Source organism: Lissotriton vulgaris, chromosome 1_1 (genome assembly GCF_964263255.1).
Source record: "Lissotriton vulgaris chromosome 1_1, aLisVul1.2, whole genome shotgun sequence".
NCBI lineage: Eukaryota > Metazoa > Chordata > Amphibia > Caudata > Salamandridae > Lissotriton > Lissotriton vulgaris.
The window spans coordinates 1490507770-1490528428 of record NC_141685.1 but is presented as its reverse complement, the minus strand read 5'-3'; the positions used below and the strand labels follow the sequence as shown (position 1 = coordinate 1490528428).

The 20659-nt window shown below is 44.0% G+C and overlaps 1 protein-coding gene across 6 annotated transcripts in view; it reads right to left on the bottom strand.

The window, feature by feature from the left end:
* Window positions 1-20659, bottom strand: part of PHTF2 (putative homeodomain transcription factor 2) — a 589432-nt gene that overhangs the window by 186798 nt on the left and 381975 nt on the right. For all 6 annotated transcript variants that reach the window (XM_086967374.1, XM_086967375.1, XM_086967378.1 and 3 more), the window contains one exon: window positions 5638-5803. In XM_086967374.1, the coding sequence (XP_086823500.1) occupies window positions 5638-5803 (166 nt within the window). The remainder of the gene's footprint in view (window positions 1-5637; window positions 5804-20659) is intronic.

Here is a 20659-nt window from a genome sequence, read left to right as displayed (position 1 = left end):
GCGTTTTTGACAAATAATTATGAAAAATCAATAGGCAAAATCATTGCTAAGCCTGTATGTGTGCTCACCCCATGGCCACGAGGGCTGGATACATATCAGATTTTTTAGATAGCCACATTAAATACATTTGCATATAATGATTTGTAAACAGCACTTCACTGGCTATCCTCAAAATCTGTTATTGAGCAGACCCTCCTGAACACGCCTAAAAAAAGTAAAGTAATCTGATAGGAAGAATTAGTTATGTTCTTGTAAGGGTAGATCTCCAGCATTAGCTTATTTCATAGATACAACTCTTATTTTGAATAGTTGCCACCATGAAGCTGAGTTTTTAGGGATTCTTTTTCTTTAAACACAGTTTGGAACCCGTTCATCTTTTCAGGACTACTTCTCTTGATATATTCTGCAATTAGTGGTTGGAAAACATAGACCCAATCTATCCAGTGTTGTTGCCTTGTGTAGGAGCAGTTCCAGGCCACAGCAAGTTTGAGCTGTTTGAGATGGTGACTGAAGAGTGCCTGCGTAGGAAGAGTTGGATGTAGTGAATGAGGGTTCGATATATGCTCCGATCAGGTTTCAGCAGACTTGTAACTGCAGTTAGGAGTCCGTAGATAGCCAAGGAGAATTATATTCTATTTAGTGCATCTTGTTATATGATAGACAGGAGAGATACTTGTTTGGAGGATCTACTATGTGAAGAGAGTATGGAGTTATGCCTTTGTGTCAGAGATGTGTTCCAATTATGTCACTGCTGATTAGTGCTGCACCGAAGCCTGCCTGTGCTGTAAAATAGACACAGGAGTGAGGTAAGGGTGCATGGACCTGCACGAAAGGTTAAATGATGTGTAGTGTAGTTCTCCTATACAGAAAAGATTAAATAAGACATAAGAGCACAAGACGTATGCAATATCACTTTGTAGTTATGAGTAGTTTGGAAGAAATCACCTTTCCTTCAAAGCTCTCATGGGAATTCCTGAAAAAGTGTCCTGCTAAAAAGAATTGCTATTGGTTTTTTAATGCAGTATTCATCAAAGTATTATACCACTGTCTGCAGAAGTATGTTGTTTCATGTCACATAATGTAATACAATTTGAAAGCCAAGAGGACCTGAATTCCTGAGTACTGCTGCTAGCTCAAAGGGACATCAGTGTGCAAGGGACACCGGACACCTAATGACATGAAAATGTGGACAATATTTGGAGTAAAGCAAAACTATGTCCCTAGCTTGATAATATATTTATTAAACCGGAGGAAGAACTCTCGAAAACAGAATGTTTGGACCTCACTCACTGATCCAATCATTATGAAGCAGGCATTTTTCAGCAGCAAAGTTATCGGAGGGGACAGTAGTGCTTAACATCAACGAATGACATACTTTGAAAGCATCACTTGAATTCTCAAATCAATGCTGTTTTTTCTCATAGGTTGGAACTTGTGCAAGCAACTTCTGAGACAACATTGCATTACCAGTGCCAATAACAACATGGATTCTCCTGGTGGCTTTATGCATTAAGTTACGCAAATAAGATGTACGCTTATTGAGAACTGCTGGAAGCTGGACCTCAAATTCAAGAAAGTAAGGCGCAGTAAATAAGGGTGACGTAGTTAGACACCTTAAGGTTGTATTCCAAGTTTTTGTAGCAGCACCTAATGAATGGAACACTTGTTTTTATGTTGAACTCCATGCAAATTTTGGCCCGGGTTTAAGTTCACAAATATCAGTTATTTAGCAGCCATGCTGCCACGCTCACAGACAATGGGTTCTGAAAGCAAATTTGCAAGTTCTTTTCGATGGCCAGGGTTGCAAACCCTGGCAATGAAATAAGAGCTATTCTTACAGTTGAGACAGATCTCTTAATTAGGGTCATCTTCCACATGTTGGTGTAAAGCATATTAACCTGCACTGTGTTACCACAGCTTGTGGTACAAGTGATGGAGGAGGAAAAAGTACACAAACTGATCATAATAATTAGTCAAAATCACATCACCAAACATGCTAAGCAGAAGGTTGTCTGGAAGTAAAAATGTTAATTAACTGCTGTAGCAAGAGAATGAGATGGTCTTCACCTTTATCGATTGTTTTCTTCAACAAACATGTTTAACATTTGGTTGGGATCATCCACTTATATTCTTGATGCCCAGCGCATGTTCGCCTACAAGTATAACTGGATGACTGAGTGACCATTTACAAACTGCCTGAGTGGCTAATAACAGCTTTTGCAATCTCATCGTTCCGTGCTTGCCTAGGACGAATATTGTAGACTTGGTATACGTTTGTATTTTCAATATAAAAAGAACTTGTGTGCCAGTAAAAATGCACTGCATTCTAAAATGTTAATATTCTGATCTTTGCCTTGAGTACTGAAGATTCCCTTTACTGTCAGATCACACATATGTAAAGTCCAAACTGATTTCTAAACATTTGTCTGAAGCGTTTAATCCGGTATATGGTGTTGAAAAAGAATGTTTGCATTCAAGCTGGTTTCACTCAGCCACCAACTAAATGAATGAATGAAAATGGATTTTTTTGAGCGCGAATTGCTGCCCTGAGGCGTCCAAGCGCTAGAGGAACCAGATGGAAGTATGAATGAGGATAGGAGACTGTGAGGAGGGGGTGGGGCTGAATTGTTTAAGGGGATTTGAACAGATGTGTTTTTAATTGTTTGCGGAAGGAAGCGAGGTCAGGGTTTGATCTCAAATGAAAAGGAAGGGAGTTCCAGATCTTAGAGACGTTGAAGGTGAACATCCTTCCGCCTGATCTTGTCCTTTTAATTCTGGGGACTGTTGCCATAAAAGCCTGGCTAGAGCGCAAGTCTCTGCCTGGACGATATTGACTAACTAGGCTGCGCGTGATTTGGGGCCCCGAGTCCCAGAAGGCCTGGTGGGCAATGCACATTGCTTTGAAAGTGAATTTTGTGCTGTTATGAGGAAAATGTAATTTCCGTTCCCAGTTGGTGTGGTCCACCACTTTTAAACACGCCCGTACAACGCAAGGAAAAGTTATCACATGCAGTGCCCATTGTAAAATTATCACACAGAACCCAGAAAACCCAGAAGGGGCTTGAACTTGAGGAGTGAATGTGATAAGATCTGCTACACTAAATGGAACAGCCAATTTGAGAGAGTTTTCGTTGTTGATCGATAGGATTAGGAGATAGAACAATAATAAGCTTGTGTATAGAGCCACTTACTTTGCAGCCTGTGCCATAAATGTCCTTATCAATCAATCATCTGGATAGAGGTACTAAGAGATGTCCTTTCATCAGAGTTGGGCAGCAACTAGACCACTTAGTAAAAACCTTGGGAGCAGACTTGAGAGGAAACAGCAGCATGGTGACCGGGCAATAATGTTAACCAACCACAATCTTCAATATTTTGTCAGTAATGTATTGGGTATTTTAGGGTGTGAGACGGACCTATAAACTTTCTTCTGTGAAAACCCCTCATTCCTTTGCCCCTTTGGGTACCTTTTAGTGCCCCAATTACACTGATTTTGTAACAACCAAAATAATGTGTGGCCTTTGTAAAGATTCTAGGGTGTGTTCCGATTTGAGGATACCAACCAGTGACTAGCCACAATTTAAGCAGACCGGGATATCTGGTGCTCGACCAACCTCCCATCCCGCTTGACCCAGGATTTTCTTAACTTTCAAATGGAAAAAAACTGGAATTACATTTGTTTACTCAGTAAAGTATAGTGGTGCTATAAAAATAGCCTGGTATTGTTGGTCAAAGAAAGTATAGATCGTACATTTTATTTTAGTCTTGAAGGTTGAAAAATTATGGTAGATCGAGAATGCCCCAGGCTGTCTCCCAGACTGCCTTTTTTTATTACCTAGCCTTTTCCACTCACTTGTTTGAAGGAGTCCTCTCCATCTAAAGGCATATTCAAATTCAACTTCAAGCTGAGTGACCTAAGCAAGATCAAATGTCTTTGTACTAAAACTTTGTTCATTTTATATAAACCCATTTCTGCTACAACCCGTACTGAGCATCATACATAGTTTGAGGCTAGCATTACAATAGCTAAAGAGAGTCTCATCTTTCACTTGTTCCAGTCCACATGAAGGAAGTCAACTAAACCCAACAATTCACCTCAAAACTTTTTCACAGCTTCATCTGGCATGAGCAGGTGTCAAAACCACCTAATCACATTCCGACATTTTGTACTTTATATCCAGTCTGTAGTTGGGTAATTGCCAGTACACAGGAGCCTTTATGGCCTACTTTGTCAATGACATTTCTAGTGGAATGTTCTTTTGGCGAGAAGTGATGGCATACTACTTGCCACCCTCTTGTATGAGGCACTTTCTCATGAAGGAGTCAAATAGTTGTAAATCTTCCTACAGATAACATGGTCCTTCAAAGGCTCCTCTTTATCTCCTTGATTGATATTTCATCCTCCCCTTCTTCCAAGGATATCTTATGAATCTATTTCACTTTGATGGGTGTGCTATCAACTACTATGCAGGTTAACTCACATTCATTGCCACATCCACATTACAGTCCCTAGATGCATGGGAGGCATCTGTTGTTGTCAGAGTAATGTCCAAAAGTGTACTATGACAGCTTTACCCTTTATTGTGTCCATCTGAAGCAGAGCTTAAGACTTATGCTTCATGATGGACTGGTACCAAGAGTCTCGAAGAAGGCAAGTATAAAGTGCAATATACAAAAATGTAATGGAAATAAATGTACAACATAATGCACATACTAGGCCATTGTGTCAAAGTGTATGTAGTTTGGGCTCCATTAGTAATATTGTTTTGCAAAGATGTACAGCATTTCTGAGCAGAGAGCCTGAAAAGCTTTCAATTCACTGAAAAGCAAGAAAATAGCCCAAAGTAGGTGAATGGACTGCAAATGAATGATGTGCACAGCTCTCAATGTTCTTGAGGATTTAAAAAAAAAATGTGTGTGTATTTTCAAGATGATAGTGCAGATTATTTTTGTTTTAATACAATCTTTGAATCAATGACTGACAGTGCTGAAATACCTAGTAGGAATTACAGAAAAAAAAATAATTTAGCATATGTAGCAAAGAACCAGAAAAAAAAGATAAAGAATGGGATTCTTAGGGATGAAAATTGTAATATATTTCTTAGACCAATATGAGAGTATATACTCAAAATTATAACAAACGAACTTTCTTCAAAATCAGGATACAGCTTTCTTTAAACCTTTCCATTTTACAAAACCTTTCCATTTCAAGTGAGCAATTCAAGTGCATTTCTTTTTCATAAGGAGTATTTGAAATTATGTGTGAATTTGCCATATGTTATAAAAATGTCAATACAGAAAAAACACGGACCCGATTTCTGAACATGTACATAGTGGGCCACAAAAGCACAACATACAAAATCAAACTTCTCAGAGATTTGCAAAAATAGAAATAACTGCCACAGTTTACATTGTTAAACCCATATAATGGACAGCACAATCTAAATTCTATCAGTGAAATCTGGCACGAGTAGGCTTTGCAAAAGGAAAGCAATGCTCAAACTAACCACAAACAATGTGGTTTCTTAATTCACACATTACACAGCACATAAAAATTGGGTTCAAGGACCACAATTTTCCAACAGCATTCCATGCACACAAGTGAAAATGGCTGCATAAACATAGTTAGTACCATACCTTCTTCTTTTGCCTCCTGTGCTCAGAGACGGTTTGGGAGTTCGTGTTGAAACAATCTGACAGTGTACAGCCCCAAGCAATAACATAAGCCATATTGGCCCAACTACCTCAGTCAGAGGCACACAATGTGGGCCTGGAGCTATGAAAAATAATACTATTGCGGTAACTGTGGAGAAAGCCAAGAAATGAGGTATGTTACTTTAACAAAGTGGCCAAAAATTAAGAAGCAGCGACTATATTCAGTTTCTATAGAAACATTTACAAAATAAAGTCATAATACAATTTAACCAAAACAAAATGGCACTCGTAACAATCTTTTTATAATATTATTAGGACATATTTTAAAACTGTAGCTGGCTACTTAGGCCTAAAAAATTACTACAAGGTTCAAACTCATGTTTCTGAAAAAGATAGTACAGCCGAATCACTCCATGTTCATTGGCACAGCACTTCCGTACAGTAGTGCAAGAGTACAAAGGATTGAATAGCAGATCTGAATTTGCCTTCTGGAAGAAACGGTTTTACTTGCTACAGAAGAGAGAGCTGGTTCAGGCCGTCTATTTTTTTGGCAATGTGCTCCTTGAGGATGAGGCTGGTAACCAGGGTGAATCCAAGTGACTTGGTATTAATTGAAGTTCAAATCTACCAAGATTCATATCATTGAGCCAGGTTTGCATTGTTTTTTTTTAATGTTCTAGGTAGATAATAGGCACTCCGTCTTGGTTGGGATGAGCTGGACATGATTTGCAGGCAGTGCATAGTATTTGGTGCATCCCATTGTACTCCCAATCCCTTCACATCTGAGCTGGTGGCTGGAAAGCGGAGAGTGATGATGTAGGAGAATGGTGGTGTGCAGTATGTAGTGAAGGCTAAAAGACAGTGTCAGTTGGAACACGTTTGGGATCCTGACAGGACCTGCCCGTTGTTGCTGTAATCTATGGGCCTAACATGAAATAAAAAACTTGGCTCTAACCCCGAAGGCTTCAGAATCTTGTATGGAGACCATGCCTTCTAACTCCAACATTTTGGAAACAGATTTTTAAAGGACCTGCGTAAAAATCAACAAGATTCTGGTGGCAGCTGGGAGCCCTTTCTGGAAGAGGAGGTCAGACGTTAGAAGGAAGATAGCCCCATAACCATGGAGGACTAGTTTGAGGCTGTGCCAGCTAAAGCTGCTCTGCAGGTAGAGACCAGTGAACAGGGTTGGCAAGGCCTGACAAGGAACCAACTCAGGAAAGTTACAAACGGAGGTGATTTGTCCCAGTGTATAGTCCTGAGCTTAAGGTGTCCAGGGTGAATCCAAGTGATTTGGTATAAGGTAAACGTTTGGGTTCGAAGCAGTCAAATTTCAGGTCATTGAGCCAGGTTTGTATTGTTTCTGTTTTTTGTTATTGGTAAATAACAGAAATTCTGTCTTGGCTGGGCCAAACTTCATGTAGGCACTACATATCCAGGTCTGGGTAATGTGCAGCCAGTGTTAGAGTCACTGGCTATGTGAAGCAGAAGACACCTTCAAGTAGAGATTTGCTGAGAGACAGTGATAATAAGGGGGGGGGGGGGGGGGATGACAACAAGTAAACTTCAAAATAGTTTCCGTACCATCAACAACGCCCAGGTGTCTTGTGAAATGCTTTTAGAGGCTTGAAAGCCGCAATAGACTGCCCACGTACCTGTTAACTGAGCATCATGTTCAACTGGGATGTGGAGTCAATTGTTCATCATCTGCTCAGCGCAGGGTATGAATTTTTAACAGGTGTTTGAGGAGATGTGAGATCTGTTGAGGAAATAGGCAGACCTAGTTGTTTGGCAAGGAAATGAATAAGTACATCTGTGAGTGATCAGTTAGCGTAGGGGTGAAGGAGCGATTTCAAAAGATGTGAGACCGCCAAGATCTGCTGGAGGAATTCACACGGACATCCACTTGTTTGGAAAAGCCATGATTAGCCTAGTACATTTGTGATCAATACCCTTGCGCAGGAGGCCAGTAATGAGATGATCTGTGTGGAGGTTTAATTGCTATCAATAATTGCAATTTTTCCATCAATGCCATCTTCTAGCAGAGGTCAAGTACCTCGTTTGTGACAGAGCGAAAAGTCCAGCTCCTTCAACACAGAGATCCAGCTTTTTAGCCTGAGGCTTGCGTTAGGAATAGTGCAGTAAGGTAGACCTTCACCAAGAGCTTCACCATGGACAGTGTTATCACTTCAATCATAGGAAAAGGTCAACAAGCAAAATTTAGTAAAGTAGCCACAAATCAGTAAGCTTCGAATTCTTGCAGAAAAAAAGACACCAAGAATGCACCTATGCAGGTTTTAAGTAAGCAAAGGAAGCTATTTTGGAAGAGAATCTTCCTGAGAGTCAATGGAACTTAGTTCCTTGTTTGGGGACACAACGGCCATACATACTTTGTATTTGGCTCTGCTGAAATCAGACGAGTTTACAACCAAAATACACGGGGAGGGAGGTGGAGGAGACCAAGAGAGGCACAAAAAGCTTTGAACACAAAGGCTCTATATTTACTCTCCAGCTTCTTTCCGACAACCAAGCCAGAACGTGTTTTCTGCCACATTGTCATATCGCCTTAGTCATGTTGAGATGGTACTCCTACAGGGTAACAGAGGACCTTTGATCGTCCCTGTAAGACAGAATGAGAGAATTCTTTCGATTCTTTTTAGGTAGGAAAGTTCTGTTGTTTTGGTTTAAAGGGAGAATGATGATTCATACTCAAGTGAATGAAAGAGCCTTATCTTATGCAAGTATCCCTCTCCCATATTCTTCTCATGATCCTTTTCTGGTGCCACATCGGGGGTTGAGACTCAAGCATCCTACTGAAAGCTGGATATTAAGGGGCAAGTCCACCAAAAATATAAACCTGGGAGGAAAATTGCACAGGCAACCATCCCAAAATGGCCTTAAAGACCAGTGTAAACATGGTTTCCTCAGACTCAGAACAGGAAACACAGGAGCTAAAGGGAGTATGGGAGTGACAAATGACATCAAAAGAACCAGATGAGGCGCGGGGTCTGACTGGTGTCAACGACTGAAGAGGTGAGAGGGGAAACAGACCTCAGCTGAGAATTAAGTAGCTATTCGAGAGCCTCCAAACAGTACATTCACTGGTGAGAGAAAGAGTTCAAGTTGAATTATGCCCTTTCAAGACTGCTATACATTGAATGAATATTAGGACCTGCAACAATCAAGGTGAGATAGAAAGACATATTGATTTTGGAAAATAGTAATTTAAAAAAAGTACAATGCTGCAATAGTATAATAGTCTTGTTGAGCTAGAAAAAGGTATAGGCCTGGACAAAATTGTAATTGCGCTGGTGAATTATGCAAACGTCCTGATGTTCGTGCAGCGCAAATTCTGTGCGTAATTCTTTTTTAATCCAGCACTTAACTCGAGTAAAAAAAAAAAAAATTTAAAAAAAAATCTTGAAAGATATCAAAGGGAGAATGCGGATTCTAGCACAAAATGTCTCCTATTGAGACTAGAAATTCCTTTTAATAATAAGAATAACATCTATTGTCTATATAGTTATTCTACTAGTTCCTTGACTAACTAGAATGGATAATATGACAGAATGCGTAGGTGCTCTGCCCCACTGTTAAATTAAAATTAAAATAAAGTCTATGTGGCGGACTCCATAACAAAGATTCATGTAATGATTAAATTACAATACTAATGGAGATATATTTTAGTTGCCAGACTGTAAAACCATTATCATTCATTTTCCAATCTTTATTTCGGCCATTGGCCATAAAAGATAAACAATACACATATACAATCACAATAGATCAATGCATTAAAAAGATGTAAAACATTGGAAATGCATATGCTAAAAATACTGTAAAAACTATGCATCTAAAATTTAGGAGGGACCCAACACCAGTGCTTAATTTGTGCCGGTGCTTTCCGGTGCTTAGCACCGGCACTTATTTGACAGGGCCGGGTCTAGACCTAAGTGCCAACTTACATCAACGAGTACATTCTGTCTCCACTCTCCCCTGTAATGAGTGATTTGCCAATAATACATCTATGCCTGCCCTTCAGTCAGTGCTGCCGGTGAGCATGCCACTGATTGGGCTGGATTTTGTCCTGACCGGGTCTGCGCTGCGGCAGCGCGCGTAACTTTTTTTTAATTCCACGCGCCAGCCGTGCCTGGCAATTCAGCCCGCCATAGCCTCATTCACGAGTCACTGCGCATGCACCCGCCGTTCTGCATGACGCCACTATTATTTGAAGCAGCGTGTCGAGCAGTGTGCAGCAGAAAGCCTCTAAAGGGAGCAACCTTAAAAGTAACCCAGTAAGTATGTAACAAATGCTGCTTTTTTTGGCGCTCTGTCACTGTGATGGTTGCAGTGTAAAAAACTTGGAATTAATGAATGTAATGTACAAACTCCCTGGGCCCGAGTCCGACTGCAGGTGGCTGGCCGGGAGCTCTCCCTCTATCGGAAGGTCATGTTTTTTCGGCTCAGTGGGTTTGTCCTTGGTGCTGGGCTTCGGAGTTGCCTGTGCCTGCTTTTACTTTAGCAACATCGCCAAGCTGAGTGAGCTCTTGCCCATCCCAACGGATACTGTAGTGAAGTTATTATTCTGGGTGGTTAGCAGGGGAGGAGGCGGGATGGGGAGGACAGAAGGGGAAAGAAAATATTATTGCCAAGATAGAGGCAGCCAGGCCCGGCTCCAGGAATTTTTCTTTGGGTGGGCCAAGGGTGCATTTGGGTGGGCCACTACTGGGTGGTTGATTTGTCGCATATATGTCTGGGCAGGCCTGCTTCAGGGCCCTCCTTTATCTCTTCTTAGTCTTACAAGGCCCAGTAAAACGCACTCTTTTCCAAGTCTCTTTCTAAATATTATCACTCTCAAAAAGGGTTTTTTCCATGTAATGTTCCTTTGATGGGAAGAAGAGGTTTCTGATGTGGGAGTATCAGGCAAGTGACACTTCTCGGGCTCCCTCTGTGTGAGCCTTCAGGGAGAATCCCTCTTCATTACTACATGCACCTGACCCCAGACTCTGCAACACACTCACTCCCTTACAGGCTTCATTACCCACTACTCCTCTCCAGTGCACCTTATCTCACAGCTGACCTTGGGCCCCAGCCTTATATCAAGCACCATTGGGCTCCACTTTCATTTTTACCGGTAAAAACATTAGTAAAATCACCTTCAAACTTAAAACATTGAATATAGCACTAAATATAATTAGCACGCACTTTAAAGTATGTTCCACAGTAGCCATATGACCTGACTGCTAATTAAATAAACAAAAACAGAAAGGCCATGACAGGGCCGGCTTCAGTGCTGATGCTAAAGTCCTTTTTTGGGGCCGCACCAATAACCTCTTTCTCCGTAAATACCTTTACTACCACCTTCCAAGAGTGCCCCTCATCCTTCCACGGCCCCCCCTATTTAGCTCCTTCTCGGATTCCCTCACTGCCACATGCCACAAGTGCACCTCATTTGCCCATAGCCCCTCCCCTTATGACCTCCTCCTCAGATTCCCTCGCTGCCACCCTCCACCACTGCCCTTCATCTCGCTGTAGCCCCTCCCCCTCCCCCTCATGACCTCCTCCTCAGACTCACTCACTGCCAACCTCCACCAGTTCCCCTATCATATACTGCACCCACTTATTCACGAGTATGCTACAAAAAATACAGATGGGCGAGCCCAAGTACTCATGGGACAAGCTGAGCCAGACCTGAGCGGTGGGCATGGGGGGTCGTTATGATGAGCTAAAAGGTAGTGCCTTCCTTCTTGGGTGCTTTTCCCGTTGTAGCACAATTCTGCTCATCAGAACCTGTGAAAGTGTTTTAGGCCAATCTGCTTTCGTCTCCTCTGAAAACCAGCATTCATTTTTCTTCTATTTCTTTTGTGCAGTTTTATATAGCCCAAACTGGGCCTGAAGGTATTGGAGCTCTTTTCATGAGCACTCGTAACATTAACACAAGTCCCCATTCATTTTTAAGCACAGAGCGAATAGGTGATTTGCCCAAAATCACAGGACGGTAAGCGACACCGAGACTTGAACCAGGTTACCAAGGTCCAAAGTCAGCACTTCTGGTCATAATACCTCACCCTCCCACCATATTCGGTTAAAACTTTTTTTTAAACGCCAAGATGGGTCTTTTAGACAGAGCTGCTAAAGGCAGTGTGTTCCTGTCGGTGTTTTTAGAGTTGCAACACAATGCAGCTTTTCCATTGCTTGTGAAGACCAGCAAGCTGGTTCAACTTTAAAAATACACCAACACAGGCGCATAGTCTATTGGTAAAAGATGGCACTAGACAATGTATCAGTGTTGGTGTTTCTTGCCTCAAGAAGGGTCTGGGCTTGGATCGTGTTAGGCTCAAGGGTCTATGAGGACCCCGAGTCAGAGCCAGGCATCGGTCTCGAACCAATCTCGAGCTGTAAAGGGTCGTCCACCAGTATGAAAATACTGGCGTGATGGGCGCCTGATAACCAAAATTCACTTTGACGCCTACTTGGGTCAAATACGCACCTGGGCACTTGTAAGAGTGAAACGCAGCTATGCGTGCGATCATCTGACTTGCACGAGAGACCTGCACATCACTCTGGGAGCTGAGAACGCCCCGTCAGTTTATAACAATCACTGCTCCAGCACACACATCACCACCCTGATATACTCTAAATAAAAAGCTGTGCATTAAGTGATCCCATGTGACCACGTGAGGAGTGGGATCCTAGCATGCAAAAGACAACTTGGGTTCGATGCACTTTACTGTAATGTACAGTGTATTCTGAAAGTGCTTCAGTGCAGGCACAGCGCATGCATAAGGTGCTGTAATAGGCCCTTTGGTTCCCAGTTTATCTAGGAGTAACCAGATTTTTAGCATCAAAATCAGGGACGTTCTACAACAAAACAGGAGGACACCTGTGCTTCGTTCGAGGGGCGCAGATTGCAGCTGGCAGCCCATAACCACGGAAAGCACACACAACGAAGCACCGGGTAATGACATTTAACTTTCTCTTAACTAAACTGCTTTCTGATCAGTGCTGCCACCTAATCCTCCCTAGGAACTTATGAAAACTTGCCGCCCTCGCTATTGAGTCGACTTTCTCAAAAAAAATGGCGTGATACATTTACTGAAATTTACTGAGAAAAAATGGTGAAAAACGGTGGTGAAAACGGGGAGTGTCCTTCAACACTGGAGACTCCTAGTTTACCTTTGTTCCACCTTTAGATGGAAAACCAAGCCTCATTAACATGTAAATGGTCGTTTAAAGACATGTGAAGTACGCGGGTGCGGCTGCGATAATCTCAAAAACTGTCTCCGTGTGTGCGCCCGGGAAGCAGTCTAGCCTGGGCTGATGCACACGATGGGGGAGGGTTGAAGCACTTTGAGCCCAATGGCTTTGCGCGCAGCGTGCCTTCAAGCCCTCGGTGCGAGGGCCAAGGCTCCAGTTTGGGTGGGCCAGGCTCATGTTTGGGTGGGCCTGGCCCACCCGGCCCACCCGCTAGAACCGGGCCTGGAGGCAGCACTGAATAACCAAAATTAAGGACGGGGCGTAAGAATTAAATCCAGCATGAGACAAATCCACTAACAGCGTATTAAAACCTGTATAATAATATTTCAAAGAGACGAATTTTACTGCGGGTGGGTGTTTTACTTGGGGCTGAGTTAGGGAGGCTTAGAAGCAGCACTTTCAGCCCAATCTCGTTACCGTACGTGATTCTCAGGTTGATAAGTTTGAGGCCGATCCAAGGATTTTATCTCGTATGTTCCCGTTTCATCAGAATACAATTTACAAGAGCTGAGCAAGTCGCTGAAAGCTGGTACTTTCCTATGACTCAGCTTGAGGCCCTCTTGGAGCATAAAATCCAAAAGGAGCTTAACTTTTATTTGGCTTCTGCGTGACACCAGCGCTAAATCCTTACACACAAATAATTAAAAACAGAGCAGTTTCCTTTGATGCAAAAAAAAAGTAAAGAGAAAGAAATACAAATTTAGCGTTACCCAATGTCAAGTACTATATGATGGTGATGGGAGTTAAGTTGCGTGACCGGCCCTCGCAGGAGTCAGTTGTTTTGGACTGCATTAGTGTAGTGTTATTGTCTCATGACTGGAGTCAGTGTTGTATTAGTCATGGGCAACAATTTCTGTGGGGCACAAGTCCTCGAGCACCAGCAATATATCATCTACTGGGCTTTTAAAAGTGAACCAAACCCCAGGTTCTTCAAGGCTATAGAAGTGAGGACAGTGAGACTTTGATAGCAATTTCAAACAGATAGTTGATGCAGCTATACAATGTGACTACAGAAAAAGTGGAGATTGCAGTTGTATTATGACGCAGGGTTTACACACCAAGGGTGTTTTTATTGTAATGGGTAGTAAAGTTTTGAACATGCTCTATTGGTTTAGCAAACTATGAATGTCTACCGATTATCTCTGGAATTCGAACATCTGCGCATGAAATGCAGGTACTGACTTTCACTGCTCGGTTGATTAATCTTTGATTGCTTAAAAAAAATCACAAACTGAAACTTGATTTTTTAAACTGTTTGACACATTAATTGTCTTGTCTAACACATTCAGTCCAGTCATGGCTTTTCAGACACCTAAGAGACACGCAGTGGGAGTTGTACATTTTAAAAAACCTTTTACAAAGCAACTGCTAATCCCAAAATGAAATATTTTGCTGGCTAAAAATCCAACACTGTTTGAAGGATTTACACTTGATGTACGATTACTCGAAAGCTGTACTTGTAATGTAGTAAGTGTTCTAGGCCATTTACATTCTTACTTCTCGATCTCCATATACAACCAAATAAAAATCTGGTTCACCTATTTGATGGAAGTGTAATATTCAACTCTCATCATGCATGAAAACCAGCAAAAAAGCCATTTGTTTTGATTAGTGTATAGAAGAAAGTTTTACCAAGCTTTACTAACTGATATGCCAGGGGTAGCAGCAGAGCAAGTAAAACACACGCAGATTGAAAAAAGAGAAGTGCCAGTGTAAATGTGCGAGTCAGAGTTTCAGAAAATCTGAGTGTGAGAGAGCATGTGAGAGTGTATGAGAATTTGAGCATATGTGAGTATGTGTGCACACAATGTGTGTGTGTTGATGTGACTATAGCAGGGTGTGAGTTTTATGGTTGGGATTGTATTCCTGGCCCTGGCATACTGGAGATAATTCTTGGATAATGGGCAAGCGCACCATTGGCATATGGATACGTATCCTGGCATATTTGATATATAATTTTTCGTAGGTGAGGAAACCCACGGCAATATGCTGGTTTGACATATCGAAGTAATTATTGGCATAGGAGAAGGCACCCATAGCATAGGGGCACACAAGTCAAATTCTGGTCTTTGCATACCAGAGGTAATATTGAACTATGAGGCAGCTATGGTGCATTAGGGATAGGTGTGTATATAACAACACAAAGCACCTTTGCACACACCCCAGTATTGTCCTTTCCCCAAATCTGCACATAGAGTACTGGAATATTTCACGTGACCATTTTCAGTGCACTAGTCTTTTAGGGAATTTATTCCAAAATTGTGTTCTAAATGCACTTATGATTTAATCTTTATCAATTTTTTTCATGGGGCGGGGGAAGCTCCTATCGAAACCTTACTTGAGAAAGGCTCCCTTGCTTAAATTCAGATCAGGTATTACAGCTGGCATTCAGCAGTGCATGTTGAGGATGCGGGTAGAGCCAATAGAGGAAGTGGACAAGCCAATGGAGAAGCGGTGGAGCTGGGGAAAGTAGGTGTGTTCTCCGACAAACATATGAGCACCTGCACTTCATATTTTACAAATTAAGCACTGCCCAACACCTTTAAAATACGGTTACGAGTGTGCCAGACATTAGTAAGAAATGTTGTCAATGCAAAGACAGTTGGGCCTGAGACATCAGATTTTAAAATCCTGTACATTGGGGCATATTCCCTACAGCCCATGTTTCTGATCAATGGGAGGAGCCAATGTTTTCTCGCTACCATGTAGGCTGGGCAGAAGAAAGCCACGTGTAAGTCGGTTTCCTCCATGGCATCACAGGCCGGACACTGCTTTGTGGTGGGAGGCGATGACCAGGAACTAGTAAAAGTCCGAAAGGGCAATGTGCCGTATCTCCATTGGAGAAACAGCTTTCTGGCAAGCACAGGGGAAATAGGATCCAAAACCCTCTCAAACCTATAAAGGTCCTTACTTTGCAAAAACACAGAGGATAAAGACCCTTCTGCCTGGCCATCTAGGGCCCTAGCTAATTTTTGTTCATGGTATACATTAGCCAGGGACCTTTTGGAGATGTTTAATGCGGCATTGGCAGGGTCAATCCATAGATCCGGGAGCCCTATTTCCATACAAGTGGATTGGATGTTTTTAACCCAGGGGATACGGAGCGCTTTTGGGTGGTTCAATAGTTCCACCAATTCCGCCCTATATGCTGCAAGATCATTACTGCTCCACAGCCTACGCCAGAAAGCTATGGGTCTCAAACTTATTTCATCAGCTATTGGTCGTAGACCCAGATCAAGCCTCAAGGGAAGGAGCGGGGTGCTGGGCGGAAGCACGGCTATCTGTCTTATGAACTTGTTTTCCGTTAGTGACAGGCTCCGGCAAGGTGTATGTCCCCACAATTCCGCCCCGTACATGGTCGCTCCCCTGGCCTGGGCCTTGTATATCTGGATGAGCGCCCCCAGCGGGCGGTATGAGGAGCCGGTCATCATCCGAGCGATACCCCCAGTAGTTTGTGTCAGTTTGAGGTTCGCCCTACTCTGATGGGATCCCCAAGACATGGTTTCGTTAAGAGTCACACCAAGGTATTCAAAGGTGGCAACTCTCTCGAGCCGTGCTGCTCCCAATTGCGGGTTCGGCCGCAATTTTTGGCTCGGATTCAAAACCATGAATTTGGTTTTGGCCGCATCAATTTCTAGCCCCCTGTCGGTGCAGAAGGCTACAAATGAATCGAGGATCCTCTGTATCCCCATAGGGGTTTTGGATAGCAGCAGGGTGTCATCCGCAAACATAATTGCGGGCACCCTGCTGCCATTCAATTTAGGGGCGTCGGTGTAGTCAGTGGCATTCAGGTGGGCGATTACCCCGTTGACGAAGAGGCAAAACAGGGTCGGTGCCAACACACAACCTTGCCTTACCCCTCGGTCAACGGGGAATCTATCAGTAAGTTCCCCAGACCTCCCACACCTCACTCGGGCATAATTATTATGGTGCAGCCTCTGTAAGATTGATAGGATGTCCGGGGGAACGCCCATCTCTGCCAGGACGCTCCAGAGTTTCCCCCTGGGCACCAGGTCGAAGGCGGCCCGTAAGTCCACAAAGATTGTGTAGAGACTACCGCCCTCGAATATTGCTGCCCTCCAATAAATGATGTTCAGTCTAAAAACATGGTCCACTGTAGATACACCATTCCTAAATCCCGCCTGATAGGGACTAAGGACACCCACCTCTTCCATCCAATCCTGGAGCCGATTCAGCAAAACCCTGCCAAACAGTTTCTGTGCTACGTCAATTAAACTGATGGGTCTGTAGTTGGCTGGGAGGAGGGGCGAGCCCTTTTTGAAAATGGGCACCACCTCTGCCCCCAGCCAAGTACTGGGGATTTCCATGCCGCTAAGAACTCCGTTGAAAAGAGTGGTAAGGTAGGGGGCCCAGACAATGGGCTCCTGTTTAAACAGGTCCCCAGGTAGGCCATCCAGTCCCGGTGCCTTTCCCGAGGCAAGTCCTGCAATGGCAGCAGTGACCTCACCCAGCGTTATTAGATCCCCTTCATAGTTTGGCCAACCAACCCCGGTAACAGCAAAAAATTCTCCCGGCTCAGAACTGTATAGGGACTGGAAATGTGCCTGCCACACCCCTGGAGCAATGTTAGGCTCAATTGCCGATTGGAGATTTCCCGACCCCCCACTCACTATCCTCCAAAACAGACGGTGATTTTTAATCGCTAGGGCCTTGGTAAGTTCTTCCCACTGATTTTCCTCCCATTCGGCCTTAGCGTGGGCAACGAGTTTCTTGTAGGCCCGCCTACTTTCTCTTAGGCTGTCCCCCCCTAGACCCTCCTTGATAAGTCTGAGGAGTTCTCCTTTTGCCCTTCTGCATGCTGGATTGTACCATGTTGGTTTGCCTTGCCGCCCCTTACTTGGCTTCCGTGAGCTACTAAAGAGATGAGGGGCCGCAGCTTTTATAAGGTCCTCATGAGCCTTATACAATTTAGCCTGGGAATCTTTATTGTTTGCCTCGGTATCCAAACTCCCCACAGTTTCCAAGACGGGAGTTATACCATCGTAGAGCATGGGAAGTTTGTTCTTGCTTGTAACCAAATGCTCCCACCTGATGCTTCTCCTGCTATTTTCCAGGAGAAGCGCAGGTTTGTTCCCTTCCAAAGTGGTTGTGGGCGTTTGGAGACCAGGGTGGACAAGGTCAAGCTCGAGTGCATTATGGTCGCTATCGGTCCTTTCCGTTACCCTAAAGTCCCGGATTGTCTGCCACTTCACTATTTGGGCCAGGACATAATCCAAGCGAGACTCTCTTCCCACTCTATTATAGGTGGTTCTGCTGGGTATGTCAGATTTCATTCGCCCGTTACAGGCTCTGATTCCGAACTTTAGGGTAAGGGCTGTGATTTGTAGTGCAAGTGGGGTCCATGCCTTCGGAGGGGGAGGTTCTACCGAGGGCACTGCCCATCTGGCCTCTTCTTCCGATGAGAACCCCTCCAGAAGACCAGGGAGTGGCTCAAAATGAGAATTAAAGTCCCCTCCCACCACATAGAATGAATCACTCGGTAGCTCGGATATATAGTTCGTGAGTTCATCTATGGTCGGTGATTCCTTTGCAATTCCCACTGGCCTAGAATAGATGTTAATTAACACAAGTTTGGCTTGGTTGGGCCAGGATAGTGAAACCACAAGAATATCATCGGAGGTAGCCGATAACCGTGTTGCCACACAGCCTAGATGAGATGCAACCCAGGTCGTGAGCCCCCCTGACGGACGGCCTTTGCCCTCCCACCTTGCTGGAATGAAAAATGACAGGTAGCCTTGGTGACCATAATCTTCTCTAGCCCAGGTTTCCTGGAACATACAAACGTCTCCAGTCTCAATGTAATTTGCCCAGTCAGGGTCAACCAATTTGTTAGCCAGTCCAGCAACATTCCACCAGATTAACCTCAAGTGTTCAGGGGTGTCAGTTGCCGTGCCAAGAGGGTTGGAGGGGATGGTTTCAGACACTGGATCAGTCAGTAGTTCAGGAGCATTACCAACAGTGGGGGCGGATGGCTCAGGAAGTCTGCAGGAGCCATTATCCAGAGTCACTGGATCATTCAGTAGTTCAGGAGCATTACCAACAGTGGGGGCGGATGGCTCAGGAAGTCTGCAGGAGCCATTATCCAGAGTCACTGGATCATTCAGTAGTTCAGGAGCATTACCAACAGTGGGGGCGGATGGCTCAGGAAGTCTGCAGGAGCCATTATCCAGAGTCACTGGGTTGTAAGCAGAAAGTCAATCAACCCCATCCAAACCATTCAAGCAGTTAAAACGGTTAAAATGAAAATAGGGTGTGTCAGGCAATTGAAAATTTGGGCGTTGTGCATAATCCTTGTGTCTGCGTCTACGTTCCACCCTTGTCCATTCATCATGCGATGGGTCATAGTGCATGCGAATAGGAGGGAAGAAAAAGGATACTGGCAGGGTCTGAATAGTGGAATCCAATGAACGATTCACTCCTTCACAAATATGCAAGACAGTGCCCGGATCTTTGAAAGTTACCAAAATACAGTCCCCTATTATTGTTTTTCTGGTCTTCCCTATCCAGGGGACCCTTCTAACCATAATAATCTCATTGTTAAAATGTGGTGGTAGGGGTGGGTTCCAATTTAGCCATTTAATGACCTTTTTCTTCAGGGATTGGAAGTCTTCATTTTCTCCTGTTCGTAGTTGGGGGGCGCCTGCTAACACCACCGTTAATCTGTTAGCTTCTGGAGGCAAATCTGGTCTCCGTGGTCTTGGGACTGGCCAGACCGGAGAGGGAGAGGAAGTGCTGACAGTTTGGGGAAGGCCAGCATTGGTCCCTGTCTGTGAACTGTGAGGGGCAGGGTCTATTGGTTGTGAAGGCCTATTGGTTGGGTTATTGCGCGGTGCCTGGACTGGAATAGCCATTAGTGGCTGCAGGGGGGGGGGCAGTGGGAGCGCCCTGGGGAGGGACTTTATTGGCACCCTGTGAGACTCCTGTTTTAAGAGGGTTGCCTACGGGGAGATAAGGTCCCGCATTTTTGGATTGCTTACTAACTAAGGTGTTCAAGGTAGTAAGAGATGTCTCTAGAATAGTAAGCCTGATCTCAACTTTTTTCAAGGTATCACTAATGGGCTGCAAAAGGGAACGAAATAAGAATTCTATACTCCCTAAAGATGTGAGAGAGGGGTTTATATTAGATGTATTAGCCACTAGATCGCTGTTAGTAACAGCTGTGTCGGGGCTTAAATCCTTGGAGGGGGCAGCGATAGGCGCAATATCATTATCCTTGCCAGATAGGAATGCGGTTTTATATTTTTTACCAAAATCTAGATGGGATAGTTTGGTTTTCCCCAGCCCCCCCCTTGACTTCCTACTGCGTTTGCTAGGTGGAGGCCTGTGCAACTCCACCACAACACTTTGCTTTGGCTTGCTCTTCTTATTTATGTTCAGAGGGGGAGTTTGGGTAACCAAGTTCACTGGGATATTGGATGGCAGGGATGGAGTTGTCTCTGTGATCTTTTCAGGCGACATACCAGGGGTGCTTGGGATTTCCCGTAGTAGGAGGGGAAAATCCTCAAGAGTCGGTAGATTTAGGCTATTGGGGGGGGGGGTACCCTCCTCTTGAGAAATGGGATACGGGATAATTTCTGTCAGGGGTCTACTCTTCATTGATTCAATGGAGCGCAGACGCTCCGCCCTACGTCTCTCCAAGGAGTTTTCTTTGCCCCCATCTCCTTTGGCGGATTTAAAGTAATTGTCCAGCGTCCCTGTATTGCTTCCCCCCTCCCTTGATGGAGTTTCACAG